Source organism: Rhyacophila brunnea, unplaced genomic scaffold, assembly GCF_057557595.1.
Source record: "Rhyacophila brunnea isolate RB1 unplaced genomic scaffold, BYU_Rbru_1.0 scaffold_3, whole genome shotgun sequence".
In the NCBI taxonomy this organism is placed as follows: Eukaryota; Metazoa; Arthropoda; class Insecta; order Trichoptera; family Rhyacophilidae; genus Rhyacophila; species Rhyacophila brunnea.
In genome coordinates, this window is record NW_028232965.1 from 6,595,530 (window position 1) to 6,614,288 (window position 18,759).

The 18,759-nt window shown below is 34.3% G+C and overlaps 1 protein-coding gene across 6 annotated transcripts in view; it reads right to left on the reverse strand.

Annotated features, from left to right (window-relative positions):
- Positions 1-2,946: 2,946 nt before the first annotated feature.
- Positions 2,947-18,759, reverse strand: part of LOC147067799 (uncharacterized) — a 52,540-nt gene continuing 36,727 nt past the window's right edge. For 3 of the 6 annotated variants that reach the window (XM_085952194.1, XM_085952193.1, XM_085952190.1), the window contains exons 14-24: positions 11,885-11,991; positions 10,873-11,074; positions 8,874-9,105; positions 8,525-8,755; positions 8,207-8,436; positions 7,157-7,278; positions 5,781-5,908; positions 5,556-5,652; positions 5,321-5,443; positions 4,874-5,042; positions 2,947-3,546 (exon numbers count right to left, since the gene is read on the reverse strand). In XM_085952194.1, coding sequence (XP_085808320.1) covers positions 3,119-3,546; positions 4,874-5,042; positions 5,321-5,443; positions 5,556-5,652; positions 5,781-5,908; positions 7,157-7,278; positions 8,207-8,436; positions 8,525-8,755; positions 8,874-9,105; positions 10,873-11,074; positions 11,885-11,991 — 2,069 coding nt within the window. In that variant the 3' untranslated portion in view covers positions 2,947-3,118. Of the gene's footprint in view, positions 3,547-4,873; positions 5,043-5,320; positions 5,444-5,555; positions 5,653-5,780; positions 5,909-7,156; positions 7,279-8,206; positions 8,437-8,524; positions 8,759-8,873; positions 9,106-10,872; positions 11,075-11,884; positions 11,992-18,759 lie in introns of all 6 variants that reach the window. The other 3 variants (XM_085952192.1, XM_085952191.1, XM_085952188.1) reach the window with 1 other exon arrangement.

An 18,759-nucleotide genomic window follows, 5' to 3' on the forward strand; every position in this document is an offset into this window, starting at 1 on the left:
ATTCTGCTCGGATCAAAGTCAGAACAAAATTTCCAAAAAGAAATTTCCAAAGAGAACAAAATTATTAAACGCTTTTCGTTATGCGTTCCGTTTTAGCTTTTACTCTGAAGTTTCTCATCGCTAGTACAAATCCAACGAGAGAGAGCGAGCTAAAAATATTTATCAGGCACAAGCTTTAACTTGCTTCCAAAACCGCGGGAAATTCAAATGTATTTCAAGGTCATATTGTAACGAAATATTGTGAGGTTATGTTATTTATTTTTTATAAAAAATCATTTTGAAAGAACTTAAGCTTCATAATTACCTTTTCTGATCGTTGATTATACTAAAAAAAACTATGCGATATAATATAAAAATCCATTTCGTATTTTAATATGATTTTTAGTATAAAACAACAATGTGCGAAGATAGGATTTATATAGGTATAACGGATCGTTAAGTGACAGAAATATCTGTCAAATTTGACACGTGACCAATAACATAACCTAAAATTTGTTTTCTTCAAAATATAACCTCAAAAAGTCGCCGGTAGTGACAGTAGGTACCACATATTATAAACAATGAAAAATAAGTCCAATAACATAACCTAAAATTTATGTTCTACTAACCATAACCTCAAAATATCAGCTGATAAAGTTGAAAGGGCAAATAGACTAGAACATACATATTATTATATAATTTATTGAATGCTTTATGACTATGATTTGATTGAATAATTTATTGATTGATATATTATTTGGAAAAATATTGAATATTATTTATAATTAATTAATTTAAGTAGGTACACATTGATTTTTCAATATGTGTGCAATACCCAGTGGCAGTTTGCCTTGAAGCCCAGGTAGCACTCACTATGTTAGAAATCTTCCAAAATTTTAAAGTGATGTATTTTCACAATCCAAGATCATTAAGTGTAAAAAATCACTGCTGCACAACTGCATTACCGTCTGTATATTTTTTAATTCCCTGGCGGAACCTGTCAAAATATATGAAAAAATAAGACAAGAAACAGGTAGGTACCTACTTCGAGGCCGGCCATAGACAGAAACCGTATGTGGTCTTGTACCGAATGCCATTCTAATCTTATGATTCTGTTAATGAAAAAATATATTTTCACTAAGTATATAAGCATCTGACTATATCTGTTTATATACGGTATACATACAACCTCATATAGGTACCTACTCAGTGAAAATATATTTTCATGAACAAGCCTAATATGGCACTTGGTTCATTTTATAACCGTTAACTTTTCAAAGTAAGCAGCATGAGTAAGCCACAGTACCTACAGTAGAATCTTGACCATCGAGATGTCGCTATGATCCATCATTTTTGTATAATTAGGTACCTATGTATAAGTAAAAGGTATGAAGAAATGGTGAAATTTTAATTTTTTTAAATAGCTATGGAAAAAGTTAATTCCAGAAGTAAATATTTTAATATACATTATATTACAATCAAGGTTGTACTGTACATAGACCTAGCGCGTAACGATTAGGTGGCCAATCGATATAATTAGCATGCTATTTAAATGTGGTAATTAAAAAGTAATTATCTAGTCAGCAGTCAATGTGTTTATTAATTAACACAAGTTTAGTTATTGAAATTACAAAACCCTCACCTCTTAATATGTGGGTCAAATTAACATCCTATTTTTCAATTAATTTGTAATATAGGATCTAAAGCAGTGGTCTCCAAACCCAATAAGGATGTGAGCTACTTTCAGAAATTGAAATTGTCTAATGAGCTACTTATACATATTCCTTCTTTATAATTTTTTATCATCGTCCTTTTTCGTACCATACATAAAATTATTATATTTCTTTTTTTTTTTTATTATTTATACATAATATATAAACAAAATAATAATTGAAAAATATCTTGAAATAAATGTGAGTAAAAGTAAAAATAATTAGTGAAAAGAATGGCATTCACTTTCCTCCACAATTTTTTCAATTCTCGGTGAGTTCCTTGCCACTCCCATCCGAATGCAATTACATATCAAGATGTACGTCTGTGGGTCTGTTCGAGAAATATTTCATTTCGGAGTCTAATAATAAAAGGCAAATTTATACATCTCCTATATATAATTATCCTATGATAAAATATCCTACGCGAGCTACCGTTTGGCGATCACTCATCTAAAGCATGAAACCAATGGGTTGAATGAATGTCTAATAACCAACTATCATTGGTTTGTTACTTAACCTCCACTCTGTAGATTCATACGTAGTTTTTCTTTTGCAAAAATCAATAGGAAAATTACCAATGTTGACAGTATGCACACGTGTGGTGTACAGTTATGTATGTTTTGAGAAAATGCAATTTTGAAGATTTAAATTTTTTGGGTATCAAAGACAAAATGGATGTATTTCAGTAAAACAATAAATACCCTATTTGGAATTTGGGCGTACAATATTTTTACAGTATATAAACACAATTTCAACAAGTGTACACTAACCCATCCATCTATATGTAATTTTATTGTATTGAGATGAGGTGTAAGCATGGCCCCCACAAGGGGTGACTGACAGGGCTCTAGCCTGGGGGACCGGGCTCAGGAGGAACCCGGCATGGCGAGTCGACCAGATAAGCGAGATAAACACACATCACAAATTTGCTCTAATAGTAAAAAAAGGCGCTTTTTTCCTTCAATCACGTTATTATTTAAAATTATGCGGTTGTATATAATTTTTGATTGTGTATCGATACTCGACAACTAAGTAATTCAAATGGATATATTAAAATACTTACTATTACTTACTAATACGCTACTGTAAACCGCCACACTGCTTTTATCCTTAGCGATAGGTAGGGGGGGGCCTCCAAGGATCCTAGCCTGGGGGCTCGCTTCAGGATGTGGGGGCCATGGGTGTAAGTTACAATATTATGGTGTAATAGGACATAAAAATGGGAAAAGTAACAAAATGTATAAAGTACCATTCATTCAATTAATATGTGTTATTTATTCAATAAAAAATATCAATACATAGGATAAGAGGTTCTAACGGATATTTCACTAATATATACACTTATTCTAAAGCCTATGATTAATATACAGTTACAGCTGTTAACCGAATGAAACATTAGGAAATGCAGCGTTCTGCGTATCGGCCAGCTAGTTTTGTTGATTAAGTTTTATTTTTTTGCTATCACTAGCGTCGTCATCACTTTTACCACTCCGCCGGTTTTTGAGAGCGGCCTGCGACAGACCGCCCTCCGCATCGGCTGATGACGCAACTAAAATGTTAAAACTATTATTTGTATTAGGTCCTTTATCGTGGTTCACTTTGTTCTTTATAAGAGAGTTTTGTATTTCTTTCACTTTATCACTGAGCGTGGGAGTCACCATATCTGTGGAGAGTCGTAATGTTTTACGCACTGATGACGATTCTTCGTCACCGTTTCCCGTGGTGTTTATTTTGGACGACGACAGAGAGAGAGGGTTTGACGGCTCCATCTCTTTATCTTTGACCGGTGTTCCACAACTCGATTGTTGGTCAGTAGACTCTCCGTTTTCCTGTTCACTCAATTCCAAAAGTTTGCCTGTAACATGATCAATTTTTACTTTATGTTAGATAACCAACAGTGAAACTTAACTATGATACACATAGTGACGATTAGAGATAATAAATAGTATATCGTCTCTGTTCTGGCAGAACACACTAACTGGAGAATACTAGTTTTGAGTAAATTGACTTTGAAGTTGTTAAAACGTTTGAAATGGTCTATCATGTGAGTTTATTAAGTAACCGCAAAACGGATGACTTTAAAATAAAGACTGTTTATTTATTAAGAAGGTTTCCACAGACGGTAAAGTTTGAAATAAGGAACATTTTGGTATAACTAACTCAATATGTCATTTTTCGAATTAGCGTCTTCTGCCAGAACAGTGACGATATTAAAGTTGTATTAAAAACAAAGATTGTGGCACTTTTTGTTTGCTCTCTGATTGGTCATGTTCAGTATGCTGTCCTATTCAGGTGCTTTGCGCACACATTTGTTGCATCGACTCTGTGTGCGTTAAGTACAATAACTCATTCGACGCGGATGACACGGCTGCCGTGTCCCCGTTAAGCGGCCGATCGATCCAATTAACATGTTATTTAAATGCGGTAATTAAAAGGTACGCAGCAATTGTGTTAAGCTACCTATCGAGTGCTTAAAGTCAGACAACGTTATCTACAAAAAAGTGTTTTTTTTTTTTTTTTGAGATAACGTTATTTTACATTTACGGCTACATGATAGTCAAACAACCTTATGTCAATCTTTTCTAATTTTTTATTAAATTGTCAGTAAAGTTTAACGCTAACTACATAAGTTACCCTTGTTTTCATATTTTTTAAAAACTATCCCTATAAATTTTAACATCATCATAAGCAAGATAAATCTACAATACACAATAAATTATAAAATATTAACATTAGGTTTTAAATAAACATTTCCCTTGTTAAGTTACAATAATCTAAAATAACGATTTTTGGCTCTCCTGTAAAGTTGCACTTTTGTAGATAGTGTTGTTTGACACTAAGCCCTCGCTATATAATAATATATTTTGTGAATGCCAATTAAATACATCTCTTATCTTATTTAACATTAATCTAAGATGTTTTTTCTAGATTCAACATAAATCACAAACGCCTCTTCGTAAAAAAAATATTCTAAAAATTATTCTGATCGCTAAAAAAACAAATAAAATAACATAAATTAATATTCCATTTATCTCCTAAAGAGTATTATAATATAGTATTTATAATTAAAAAGCTAATATCATGTATAAAATGTGTAGTTTTATCACAAGTGCCTATTTCTCTGCTTTGTGTGGACTGACTATTTTCTGCAAAACTACAGATGTGTAGAAAAACATACATACCGTTGAGCGTTGGGAATGAAATATCCGGAAGTGTTTCGATTTCTACATTATTGTTAATCATTAATTTTTTGAGTAAATTTGATATTTCTTCTCGCTTTCTCGTCACAACTATTTCATCAAACCAGTTGGCTAATTGTTTGATTGGTAACTGATAATCTGTAACAGGATGCTGGAAAATGAAACATTTTATTGCATTATAAATATTGAATAACCAACTTCCACGTAAATTCTCTTAGACACGGCGTGTTGGAAGAATTAATCAAGGCTGGACGTTAGTCGTCGGCCCATTGGTATGAGATGGCATGCAGCCAATGAGTTTTATGTCACTATTATACGTCAACTTCACATAAGCGCAACTGACAGTGGACAATGTACGATTTTAGTCAGTAGCGGCAGTGAAAAAAATTTCATGGGTACGGAACAAAATAGAATACAATATAAACATACCTTAAAAAAGTGTTCGACGTATTGTAATAAATATAAACCGCAGTCAGTAAAATTATTTTGTTGAGGAATTTTCGGGCATGAACCTTTAATGTTATCCTTGGTAAACTTTTTATCAGTTGAAATCTGAAACAAAGCAATTTTATTTTATAGAGCAACAAAAAGGGTGAGGCACACACTTTATATTCATCTTCTATTTATCTTTAAAATGCAAGATGATAAAAATTATTGAAATTACCTTTGCATGATATTCACAAGTGAGGTAGTCACGGAGGGTGGCGACAACCCTCGACCTTGATGCACCCGCCAGCGAGTCAAATATCAAGATACAAGGCCTGAAAGACAAATTCATTTGTTTAATAACACGTATTATAAGATAATTAGTTTTAAACTATTCATATTATATCTTGTTGATTAATTTAATTGAATTCCATCAAATTATGAAGTTGTTACGTATACTCACTGTTTAATAGCCTCTTTTGCCTTATTACTATTGGGTGACAAATCGTCTGAGTCTTTATTGTCTGTCCTAGATTTTGGTTCATTCTCATCATTATCCGATTCACTTCCAAGCATATCTAAATCACTTTCCTGTAATACCATCAACAGATTAATTTGTAATACAAAGGATATTGAACGCTTAAGACTGAATAAAGACCAAATTATAAGTATATCCCCCCGACTCTAATAAGATCATATGGACCTCCACAGAGCTGAGGTTTGTATTAACAGATTGTGTTTTTACGAGAAATGGACGTCAGCCACTGCTAAACCTATTAGGTCCATACTCTGACTCATACACAAATTGAAAAACAATATGTGTAGGTACTAGCCAGACCCAGGATTCGAACCTGGGACCCATGACGCTTAGGCTAACGCTTAAGCCGCGCGGCCACCGTGACTGTATAAGTATAATATAATATAGAAATCTAGAAAAATGTGTTAACTTCGTTTTAATTGAAAACTTTGAATACTATCTAATGGCCATTGTTAATATCTACTCGTCTTGCAAATAATGTGATTCCAAAAAACATTGTTAAATCATGGATGATTTAACTCCGTAGCCATAGACTTGTACATGAAACTATGTTTCTTGTCTCTCCTGTAAAGTAGCGTTTTTGGAGTTACACAATTTTCTAGTTTCAACGATGATATCGAAATATCAATACAATATACAATGAATTATAAAAAATCTTTACTTCACAAAAAAAAAGTTTGCACCGGTGGTGCAAGGGGTCTCGCTTTAATATGGCTGTCTTCATAAAAGTTCAAGTTTTTATCTAGAATTATGCCTTCTCATTCAATATTTATCAAATTATACTCAAACTAATGCCTCTATAATGTTTGAGGCTTTCACGGTTGTTTTTTATCGTAGTATATTCTTGGGTTTTCACCGTGTCTCCTTCTTCCTTCTTTACTCGACGTTTCGGGCTCGTTGCAGAGGCCATTATCGGATTCCTTTTGACATTCTTAGAGCAACGTTTACATTCACACACCTACACTACATTTCATCATAAAACATATCTCTTGATAATGGCCTCTGCAACGAGCCCGAAACGTCAAGTAAAGAAGGAAGAAGGAGACACGGTGAAAACCCAAGAATATACTACGATAATGCCTCTATGTTATATTGTAAATATGGAAGGTAACAATATTTTTGGAGTGATTATAACACATACCTTTTCATCAGCATTCGGCTGATATTTTATTGTCACACAAATAATGAGGAAAAATTTATATGTTCAATGAGACTGTATTATTAAGAATTATAAAACATGGGAGAAAGTATCGGTACTTATCTGACATCGTTAGTAGTAAGTAATATGAAAGAACACTTACATCAGCTTCTGCCTCATCTCGTTCACTTAAATTATCTCCATCATTATAATTAAGACCCATTTGTTCTTGCTTGAGCATCGGTGTTATGGTAGTATTTCCAACTTGTCGCATTGCTTTTCGATCTGAAACAAAAATAATAAATACCAGTCCAGTTATAAACTATATCAATATAAAATCACATGATCACTGTCTGTGCTCATGGTCTGCCATGTCATTTATTGAGGCCCACTGACTGACTGAAATATGCGAAAAAGAATCATTGTGTATCGTAATAATTATGTAAACTACGTTTTCAATGAAACATGATTAAATACTTTCATCCGTTAATTATAACTTATAAAGTATATTCTATTGATATCTATTCTCTAATTTTGAACTGTGTCCTTAAAACAGTACTCTCTCAGTAATCCGCCACCCCAAAAACCAGACAAGTGCCCAATTAGTGAAAACGGCGGATTATAGTGCATACAATACAGTACAAAATATGTATTAAACTAAATATTAAACAGTAAATCATTCGACACAGCCAGTTCAGTGAGGCAGATATTCTTGAATGGCTTAGGATTCCTGGCTTTCCCTATGACTATAAGCTTCAGTTGGTGTGTCCCAGTTGCATTGAAGCACGGCATAATTGTGATGCGGTCATTGGGCACTTTCCTCCCTGGTACATTACTTTCTTCACGATGGACGTACGTTTTACAACGTTTCCAAAATAAGCCTGTCATCTGCGTTGTATACTTGTACGCAGCGGACTTAGAATTTGACAATCGAATACCAGCGAATTATAGAGCTTGATTTTGTGCTTTCAACTAGTAAAAATAACGGCGGATTATAGTAGTTGTCGGATAATCGAGCGGCGGATTACTAAGACTGTACGGTATGTATTAAGTTGTATATTTTTATTAATATTAAGATTTATAATGAAGACATTAAAAGAAAATGGATAAATTGCCCATACTGATGACTCCATTTGATGAGATTTTTAAGATTATAAAGATTATAAATGGTGAAAATCATTAAAATTGTGCACAGAATGTTTAGTCTTCTAACCTTTCTTTTTCATCTCTTGCGGTACAACTGGCTTGTCACCAAGAAACGAGCGGCAGCTATCGAGGCCAGGAAAGCATATGATGGCCAAAAACCAATGACAGTTTTCATTAATGGGAATCACTACATAATCTCGATGGAAAATATTAACATTTTTCGTCCAGGATTTGACTCGGGCATGCCGTTTTTGAGCCGGCGTCAACATCGCATCCGACTCATAAGCGTTGGACATCCTGAAACAATAATAAAGTTAATTAAAAATGTTCAATGACGAAAATGATGTTAAAAAGTGATATTATTTTCAAGAATATCGATAATTACTTTTTCATGTGCTTAGTGGTGAGCCGTTTGTAGAAGAACGTACTGAAGACGTGAGTTTTATCCCTTTGCGACGGAGTCAATATATCCTGGCACAGATAACTGAGGTAGAAGTCTATAATAACATCATTGAGAAATTGATCTTGGGCGAGACACATATAGTCCTCTGTGTTGATTGAAATACCACCCTTACCGGGCGGATAAATTAATATTTGGCGTATTCCCCCAACACTGCTGCTAGAATAAAAGGATTACAATCCAGAATAAATAAATAATAAATTCAAACGCTGAATCGTGTCAATAATGACCTCAAATAAGCAAATGTCATATCTGATCGAATAGAATGACGAACCTTTTGGCAGTGGATACGTTAGTACTAGCTCTAGTCATCATCTTGGCAGTCATCTGCAGCTCCCGAGGGCAAGTTCGAATTAAAATGTCATTCGCTTCTCGCGGACTGAGGTCATCAATGCAGGAACCAAAGATGTGTTTTAAATTCCCTTTGACTTCATCGCTGATAGAATAAGGTAGCAGAGTTATCCTTTTCAATTGCTCTTCTTTTGCAACCGGATTATAATAAGGACCTAGAACAACATACATATCGATGCAAGTTATTGAGGTATAGTGGAACCACAGATGCGAAAATATTTCTTTCCGTGCCTGAGTAGCAGGCGTATTAAGCCGGGTACTCATTAGCGAGTCGTAACTGTAACCGTTCCTGATACTGTAACCAATTCTAGATGCGAAATAATTATTTATTAGGCTTGCGAACTTATTATTTGACGTCCATACTATTTACTGTATCTGCAACGGCCACAGTTACAGCTCCCTAAGTGGCAAAGAGTCACTGTTGGATGGAGGGAAACGATTATAGCAAACTAAAATAATCACAATACACATTTAGCTTACAATCAATGGGTAATAATATACCTACAGTACAATATAGTAATGAATGAAAATATCATATTCAGCTTAACTAGAAAATGTTAGAATAAATGGAATATATTATATTAAGTTTATATTAAATATTATTTTTGTATGTAAAATCATCTTTCATATCTCTCCCAAGTACAGCGCTAATAACATTTGTTCATATAAATGAAATAATCGGTCTGTTTCAAGTTGCTCTCAAGCCCAATCAGCAAAATTTCGATGCACCAAATGGTCATTCGGTTTAAGTTTTTGTGATAACTATATTTTATACGCCTTCAAATGCAAATCTTTATGAAGAATATTCCATATAGTGCCATAAGAAAGTCCAAGTTCTTGAGAATGACGTGTAATTGATTGCTCTGGATTTCCATCCAGACTTTGATACACAACATCAATATTTTCAGCAGTATGTTTATGTTTTTGACGAGTTGGATTTTTAACATCACAAACATAACCATTTGATACCATTTGACTCGAACTCTCAATTAAATTACGAATATCAAGCTCTGTAAGTCGACTATTTTGACCATAAATTAAACGAAATGCCCGAAACGTAGCTCAAATAGATTATCTGTTGTAATAAATTAAACAATTTGTATACACTGTACAACTGTGTATCTTTCCATGATGATTTGCAAAACAACACTGAACACAAATGTCAATTTTTGTGATAATCAGAAAAAAGTGGCAGCTATGACGCTGAGCTGATGAAGAGCTGCAAGGCGACAATAATTCATTATTTGCAGTAGACTGTATGGAATCATGCACCGCAATACATGGCTTCTTTCAGTGATGACAGCCAAGAGTAATAGGTGAATACATTCACATATTGAAATGATTGAAATCATATTGAAATACATTCAGTTTAGGGGTTGTCCATATATGAACCTAAAGGGGAGAGGGGGTCCAATACGATGTGATGATGGGATTAGGGGAGGTAGTGGAAGATGTGATATGCCAATAAAATACAAACTTTTTCCGAGAATAAAATATTGTCATTTTCAATGAATTTGTTTGTGATGTCATTTAGACAGGGAGTTAAAAGATTTATGGCAAAGTGAGGCAATGAGGGGAGGGGGATCAAAAATTACCGAATATTGTGTGATGTCGGAAGATTATTGTATTTCCTTTCCCAAGTCCAGTTTAAATGCGACAATAAGGCAAATGGTAACTAGGTATAGAAAGAGCTAGAAGGGTGAGCAACAATGAATTACAGCAAAACTAATTTCATTTATAATTTACAATATCATCATTTTTTTACTATAAATGCTGTATTTCAAAAATGCATGGTAGACTTGTGCATTGATGTAAAATTATAATATAAAATGATTTTAGTGATAAAAGCATTTTTAATGCACCCGCTACATATAATATTTAGATGAAAATATTATTATTGAGCCAGAAAAATTCATACTAACCATTACTGTCAGTCATGTGCAAACTTTTGCGTACATACGCCCCACACGACTGCATGGTGTAGAGAAATAGGACAGGCAACGTTTTCCCGGAGTGGATGAGAATCTTGACGATTTCTCTGGATTGCAACTGCAGCACGGCTTCCCCATCCTCACTGTCTACAACTGGCGCCACCATGCGGATCCCTTTCGGCGAGATTAACACCTACCACACACACATTTTGTTACCTCACAGACTTACAATACAACTACAAAAATTAGATCGCATTGTTGGGGTCATATACTGTCTGTGGGTCTATTCTATACTTATCGACCGCTAAAGTGATAAAGTAATAAATATTATCAAACTTAGGGTAGGTTTGTATCAAAATATTAGCACTTATTGTAACAATTACACGAAGTGGGTTTTTATTGTTGCAATAAGTGCTATATTTTAACAGCACCTATCTTGCTGCTGTTAAAATATCGCACTTATTGCAACAATAAAAACCAACTTCGTGTAATAGTTACAAAAAGTGCTAATATTTTGATACAAACCTACCCTAAGTTTGATACTATTTATCACTTTAGTGTTCGATAAGTATAGAATAGACCCACTGAAGTAAACAAGATTTATCAGGTAGAAAAAATATAGCTAACCTATTTGATAATGATTTCACAAATCTATCTTTAAATTATTCCATACGGATAAAAACTTGGTTGCATAAGTCCTTAGGCAGATAAATACAGATGAATGTGATTGAAAAATTTACTCCTCCTACATTGTAATAAGGATCAATTTGCAAAGCTACAATAATTTCAATATCTACATCATTATTGTCCTACTCCGCTAACAAGTCTCCAACTGTACTTTATTGTAAAAATACATATGCAATGTAGTTAAAAATGAACTCTACCTATATTGTGATTTTTCACGGTTATGTCAGATGTCTCTGAGCTATTCTGCAGTGTGTCCACTTTATAATATTGAGATTTTGTATGTAAGTGTATTCTATATAGATGTGCATGTGCCTACCTTCTCTCTAGGAGTATACTTGTGAGAGCCAATCCGGATTGTCCGACAATCTAGAACGATGCACATTGCATCTCCTCCCAGACCGGATTCGCTGATCTCTTCACGATCTGTAATTATTAGTAACAATTATTATTGACAGGTACACATTTTAACCCAATACCTGAAATGGAAATGACTGATGGTTTGACGAAGGCACGATCCCTGGACAAATCTAGGCGTCCAGTGATTTTTGATTGAAGTTTTTTGAGACCAAAAACCATATCAAAACCCAACATAACACAACCAAAATGATTTCTTGTATAAATTTTAATATTGTGTCATATAATAAAAAGTCATTCACTGTTTTCTTGCTCTTTACAATATTGTAAGATTTATTGGTACAAGTCGGTTATCCTGGATACAGCGGCAAACACATTTTGAAAATAGCCGATATACTGGATTATTTGTTAGGATAACATAACCTAACCTAAACTAACCCAGTACCTATATCGGCTATTTTCAAAAGGTGTTTGCTGCTGTATCCAGGATAAACGTATAGAGCCGGTTTATTTTGTTTTTCAATTTGTCTTTGGAGTCAGAGTATGGACCTAATAGATTGAGCAAATGGCTAACATATATTTCTCGTAAAAACAAAAATCTGTTAATACAAACCCCCACTCTGTGGAGGCCCATAATGATCCTATTAGGATCGGACATAGGTAGTCAAAAGAAGAGAAAAGAAGATGATTCGAAAAAGTATCACCTACAATATAACCCAATATCGTTAAAACAATAAAATACATGGATAGACCAAAGGAAATTACCGAATGATAAGTCATGTTTACGAAACTTTATACAGGTTGTGATTTAACTTTCAGGATAAAATAAACCTAGTACGAAAATAGTTTTCATCTCTGGCGAAACTTTCGTGAGTACAAATTGAAAGCTCGATTTGAATTAAGTACATTTATTTTTTGAATTTCGTAGGTTATGGATTTATTTATCCGCACGGGCTGACAGATGAACAGTGAAACAGTTCAGATTTAATTCAAACTAATGCGTTAGTATCTATACAAATTATCAAGAGAGAGCACGCTGGCAATTAAATCTGCACAAAATGTTAAATAAAATAATTGTGTCTTCATTTCCGATATGTAATAAAATAGATTTCAATAATTTAAATAACCTGCACCACGCTCCACGCGCGACATGATGCCAATTTCGACAAGACAAACGTCACATTTGGAACAACATGGCAGCTACATATTTACTCATTATTGCCATATCGCCGAATGGCCGAAATAAAGAAAAATATTTATTTTATTTTATTTATTATTAATTTATTAGATGCTAGTTAAAAACTCTACCAATAAGACATATTATTATGACAGTACTGAATAATTATAATGAAATAGTATAATACGCTAATATCGTAAAAAATATTCACAGCAAAATCGGTCAGTCAACTTAGCCGTATTTATAGCCAGTTATGCGAAACCAGCGAAATTAGCCGCGAATTCAATGAAAATAATCAAGAAAAAATGACAATATCAGGAAACGCGATATGTTGAAAATGTTCAAACATTTATTTCATGAAACAGTATAAATACATAACCACAATACAAAGCAGGCATTATGATTGATCGTACAAACTAAACTCTGATTATAAAATATAGTCCCCATTATCAAGTTTTAATAGTGTCACTGACTACTCAGGTATAAAACGGTAGCAATTGACGATTTTCAAAATTCAAAACCAGAACGACTCTAAAAATATCACATGGTGTCGGTTTATTAAAAAATGGCGCATCATTATAAAAAAGGTTTTCAATCACAGAGTGCGAGGAAATGTTGCTAGCAGACATATTACAGAAAGAACGATAATAAATATTATTTAGTGTGAATGGCGGAAAATTTTTCATTGTTGATTTCATTAATTATATTAATATATTAGTAGGTGTGCACAAAAATGACAGAGCTTTTATTTGAAGCAAAGTTTGGCGGAGTTTTGACAGCTCGCGCGGTTGTTATTGAAAAGATCGGAAAATGTAATGCAATTTTTTTACCTTAATTTTACATTATTCTTTAATAATATTGAAAAAATGAAGTGTGGTTTTGTTCATACTGGGGACAATAAAGTAAAAATAAGTAGGTATGTATTAACGGCCCACATGCCCAACGTAGGTCAAAATGGAGCTTTTATGGTATTTTCAAAGCAATAGCCTGACCATTCCTTATACGTTGTAGATAATCTATTTATATAATTTTGATGCCATATTATTCTTTATGTTTATTTTAAATATTTGATGACTGCATAAAGTATTTTTATTACATAAAATAGTATTCTTTTAAACCTCTCGATCTACATGTTTTCGAATATAGTCATATTTCAGTAGGTACATACATGTGCAGTGGTGTTTAGGTTTATTAATTTTTAAACGCATTTATAAAACCATAAGTAAAATTTATGTTGATATTATTATAGTGAAATATTTACGATAAAAAATATATTTGTGTTGACAGATATCAAATGTCGTAAAGTCCACTGAATGTCAAACTGAGAAAAATGCAGTTTTATCATATCTTGTAATACGAATGGTTGTAACATGCGAGATATTGTAAGATAATTGAACCTAATAGCCACGATGGCTACAAGGAAGTCCTGAAGGTATTCCTTCAGTGCAACATTTATAAAAAATGTTTTTATTTTGGACTTAAGCAGTTTAGATAAAATACAGGTGGACTTTATGAGTTTTGATAAATTTTCAGTTGGACTTTAAGCGGTTTGAAAAAACTTTGCATGGACTTAATGCAGTTCGATATGTATCCGGGTGGCCATTTTTAATATTTTCAAAGGGACGTATCCAGGAGTATGTTTATTGGCATTATCAATAAAAACAAAACAAGTTTATTTATTATTGAACTTAGGTAAGTGGTTTATGTCACAAATAGTAAATTGGTAGAAAATTTGGTACTGTTCGGTTAAAGCGGATACAGCGGAAAACGCATTTTGAAAATAGCCGATAAACTGGATTATTTGTTAGGTTAACCTAACCAAACCTAACCCAACCTAACCTAAACTAACCCAAACTATCAAATAATCCAGTTTATCGGCTATTTTCAAAATGCGTTTTCCGCTGTATCCGCTTTAACCGAACAGTACCGAAAATTTAAAGTAAAATACGTTTTCGAATGCTGTCGTCGTAATGGCCACTAAAACATGTGTCATAATTTTCCTAATGGTCAAAATATTAATAAAAAAGTCTTTTGAGGCACAAATAAAAAATCACGTATTATGTTTTATGAGATATATATACCTATATTTTTAGATGGTTTGTGGTAAAATCTTTTTTTTCATGCTGCCACACTTCAACTATTCATAATTGTTATTAATTGTTTGTTGCATTTTTATCGTGATCCTTGACTTAATAGGTAGGTGATAATGTTTTTACCTACTTTATTGTATTAATTTACTGTTAAGTGATTAACTGTATTCGTTGTCAGTGTGTACTTGATAAGTGTGCATAGTGCTCAAAGATGCCGAAAGGCGAAAACCGGATCGCAAAAAACGACTCAAATGAAATAGTAGAAAACTTAAATCCATTAGAATTTAATTTATTTAATGTTGAATTGAGCGGAATCTTAGGTAAGTATTAGTAATTATTATAAAATATATTTAGGTAATAACCTAGTTCATTGAATAATAAAAGCAATATTACTCTTAATTTTAAGTATATAGACTTGATTAACTACATGGGTAAATTCGCATTGCTCCAATACGGCCCTGTCTCACAAGTTACAACATACTGTAACGTCAAAAACTGGACTCAGTATCAGGTAAACTCAAAATTTCTGTGTCTTGGCGGCATTTTTCTTCTTAGTTTCGGTGCTCGACCTCTTTCTAGCTTTGTCTGGATCCACAAAATCCACTTCTACATCCATTTTATGTAATAATTGTTTAGAAATGAAGGAAAATGATAGGTGCCGTCGTTTACCTTCAGCTTGAAAGTAGAAGAATGGCGGCCATGAGAGGCTGCTAGCTTGTCAGTGATTGGTCCGTAGGGACTTTATGGGGTTAGATAAAATACGCTTATGGAGTTTAGGTGGTTTGAAAAAATATTGATCTTTCAAAACGTGATTTCATACGTAAACAGTGGACTTTTGGGGGTTTGCAATATACCATAATGTGCAGATTTGCATACTCTATTAAACGTATATCAAAAGTCATTTTTTTCAATATGTGGACTTTACGGCGTTTGATATCCATCAACACATTTATAATCTCTGTGATCCCAAATTTGAAAAGAATTAGGCATTTTGTTATTCAAAAAATGGGCAAGATTACCACGTTTGAAGATAATTTTAAAGATACCGATTATAAGCTATGTCCATAACATCGTTTTGATTTAATTAAGTAAATGATACAACCATTTAATTGCCCCATTAGTTTTAAACAAAAATATATTAAATTGCAAGGTTTTTGTCAAACAAAACAAACCAAACTAATCGTTTTGCACAATGTTTTGCTTGTCCCAAAAATACATAAAAACAGTAGAACCTCGATTCTCCAGACTAATTGGGATGAAGGTAGCCCGGATAGCGAGAAATCCGGATAATCGAAAAAAATCATAATTATTATGGAAAGAAAAGTACATTTTGTATGAAATTTTTTTGTTGATAAGTATATTATACTAGCTGACCCGGCGAACTTCGTACCGCCTCAGAATCAATAATCTTGTGTTAACTTATTAGCTGAATTAAATTCATTTTTTTATTAAGTTAAAATGAATATTCAAAATGAATTAAGTTCAATAAATGTGCAAAAATCAAACCAAAATGAAATGGATTACATAGTTTTGGTTGGTTAAGATTTCGAAGCATGATGACTACCGAGCCAACCTTCAGTTGTAAATTATGCGGTGGCAAGCCAGGAAGATCCAATGAGTTTAAAAATTCAGTTGGCTAGTTGGTTGCTTCGTCTTCGTTTGTTAGTGCAAGAACGTAGTGGTCACGCGGGGGTGGCGCGCCGGCATCTTGCGAAACTCAAACGTATAACCGTGTGTAAAATGTTCTTAGACAGTGTCTTTTTTCGGGCATAATACACATGGCTATACGTGTGAGTTTCGCAAGATGCCGCCGCACCACGCCCGCCAAATTACTACGGCCGAGCACTTACACAGTCGATAGATTTGAAGGAATGCAGTAGACCAACGATTTGATTTTGAATTGTGAAGTTTAAGTGATCCACATCTTTGTTCTTTGCCGCAAGAATTGCTCGTTCACTCAACCAATTGTTGACACAAAATTGCAAAAATTCAGCGGAAACGAAATCAATCCGTTTGATTCGTCGACAGGAACACGGCCGTTACCGATAGTCAGAAATTGCTTAGAGAAATTTTCGGCAGACGGATCGTTTAGCAATATAACTCGCATGTTTGTCGTCAGCTGAAGGTTCTTTACATAGCGCCACAGAGTCAATGATTTGAGGCAAGCATTTATTTCAACGGCAGCGGTCGATCTTGGAATGACTGGTAGTGTTTGGCAGAAATCGCCAGATAGTAGAATCATTTCGCCTCCAAAACATCTCTCACAATGCGCGTTTGTGCGCCATTCTAAATTCATCCCAGGTGATGATTTTACTTGCTACCAAAACTGTGGCCATTGCTGAATGTTTCGCAATATTGCATATCGGTTTTTCAGTCGTTTGAAGGTTTAACGGCAATTTCAACGCTGAATGAGCCGTTCGGCATCCTTTTAGCAACGTGGCCGCTATCCCGGAAGAAGCAACTGCTACAGCAATTTCGGATCTCGCACGAACAGTGGCCAAAATCAATGACATGAGGAATGTCTTTCCAGTTCCACTGAGCGCATCGAGGAAAAATAAGCCACCATTTCCATCATCAATTGCCTTCATTAACGTATCGTGCACTACCTTCTGTTGGGGGTTCAACATTAGTACATTCGTTCGAACTAATTAGTTAAATGCATCTCGATCATTTTCACGTTCACGTTCCAATTCTAGATTGAAAGCGTAATTCACTCCACGATGTGGCATTGACATTCCTAACTTGACTAACAAACTGCCGCACATGAGGTAACACATGTCTTCGATCAAAAGGAAAACCTGGTTATGTATCTCCTTATTCACCTCGAGATCAGGATTCCCTGAAATGACACGAATTCGATGTAAAATGTCTTCTGACATGTCATCCTTGTAGTTTTTCTACAGTTCAGGTGGATTCGATGGGAAGCATGTCGAAATAATGATAGCAAATAATGTGCGTATCTGACTTGGAGATGCAGAAACAAATGCTTTAGCGATTGTCATGTCCCAATGAGTATCATTTTCAAGCAAATTGAGCTTTTGACGTGCAGCACGAAATGTTGGGCACACTAAACCATTGACTGTTCGAAGTGATTCAAATGATGTCGGCCCACGAACATTTACCAGCAACAACCGCAAGTTGAATCATTCGCCATTCTTCGGATGAACTGTGTAAATGCGACCAAGAGCATCAGTAGAATGCACATCCGGATGATCAGGAACCGCATCGCCTTACTTCCGACGTTGAAATTTCTACGATGAAGCGTTCCAAGTGTAATATCGTGGCATCTTAGAGTAGAACAACGTTCGTGCAAACGGATCGCTTTGGCAAATCGAAAAGAAACTGGTCAATGTTGGCGCTGGAGATATTTCAGCACGTTGAGCAACATTCGATGCGTTGAAATAAACTTGTTGACCATTCTTCAGATGCACCGCCAAATGTACAGCAGTGGGATGACGTTCATGAATGGGAAATGAGAGAATACGCCAAATTGCTTCATTGCAGCTCACATATCGACCAACTTGATAGTGCGTGATTTCATCGTTGGTATTGGGAGTTTGAACGCCAAAA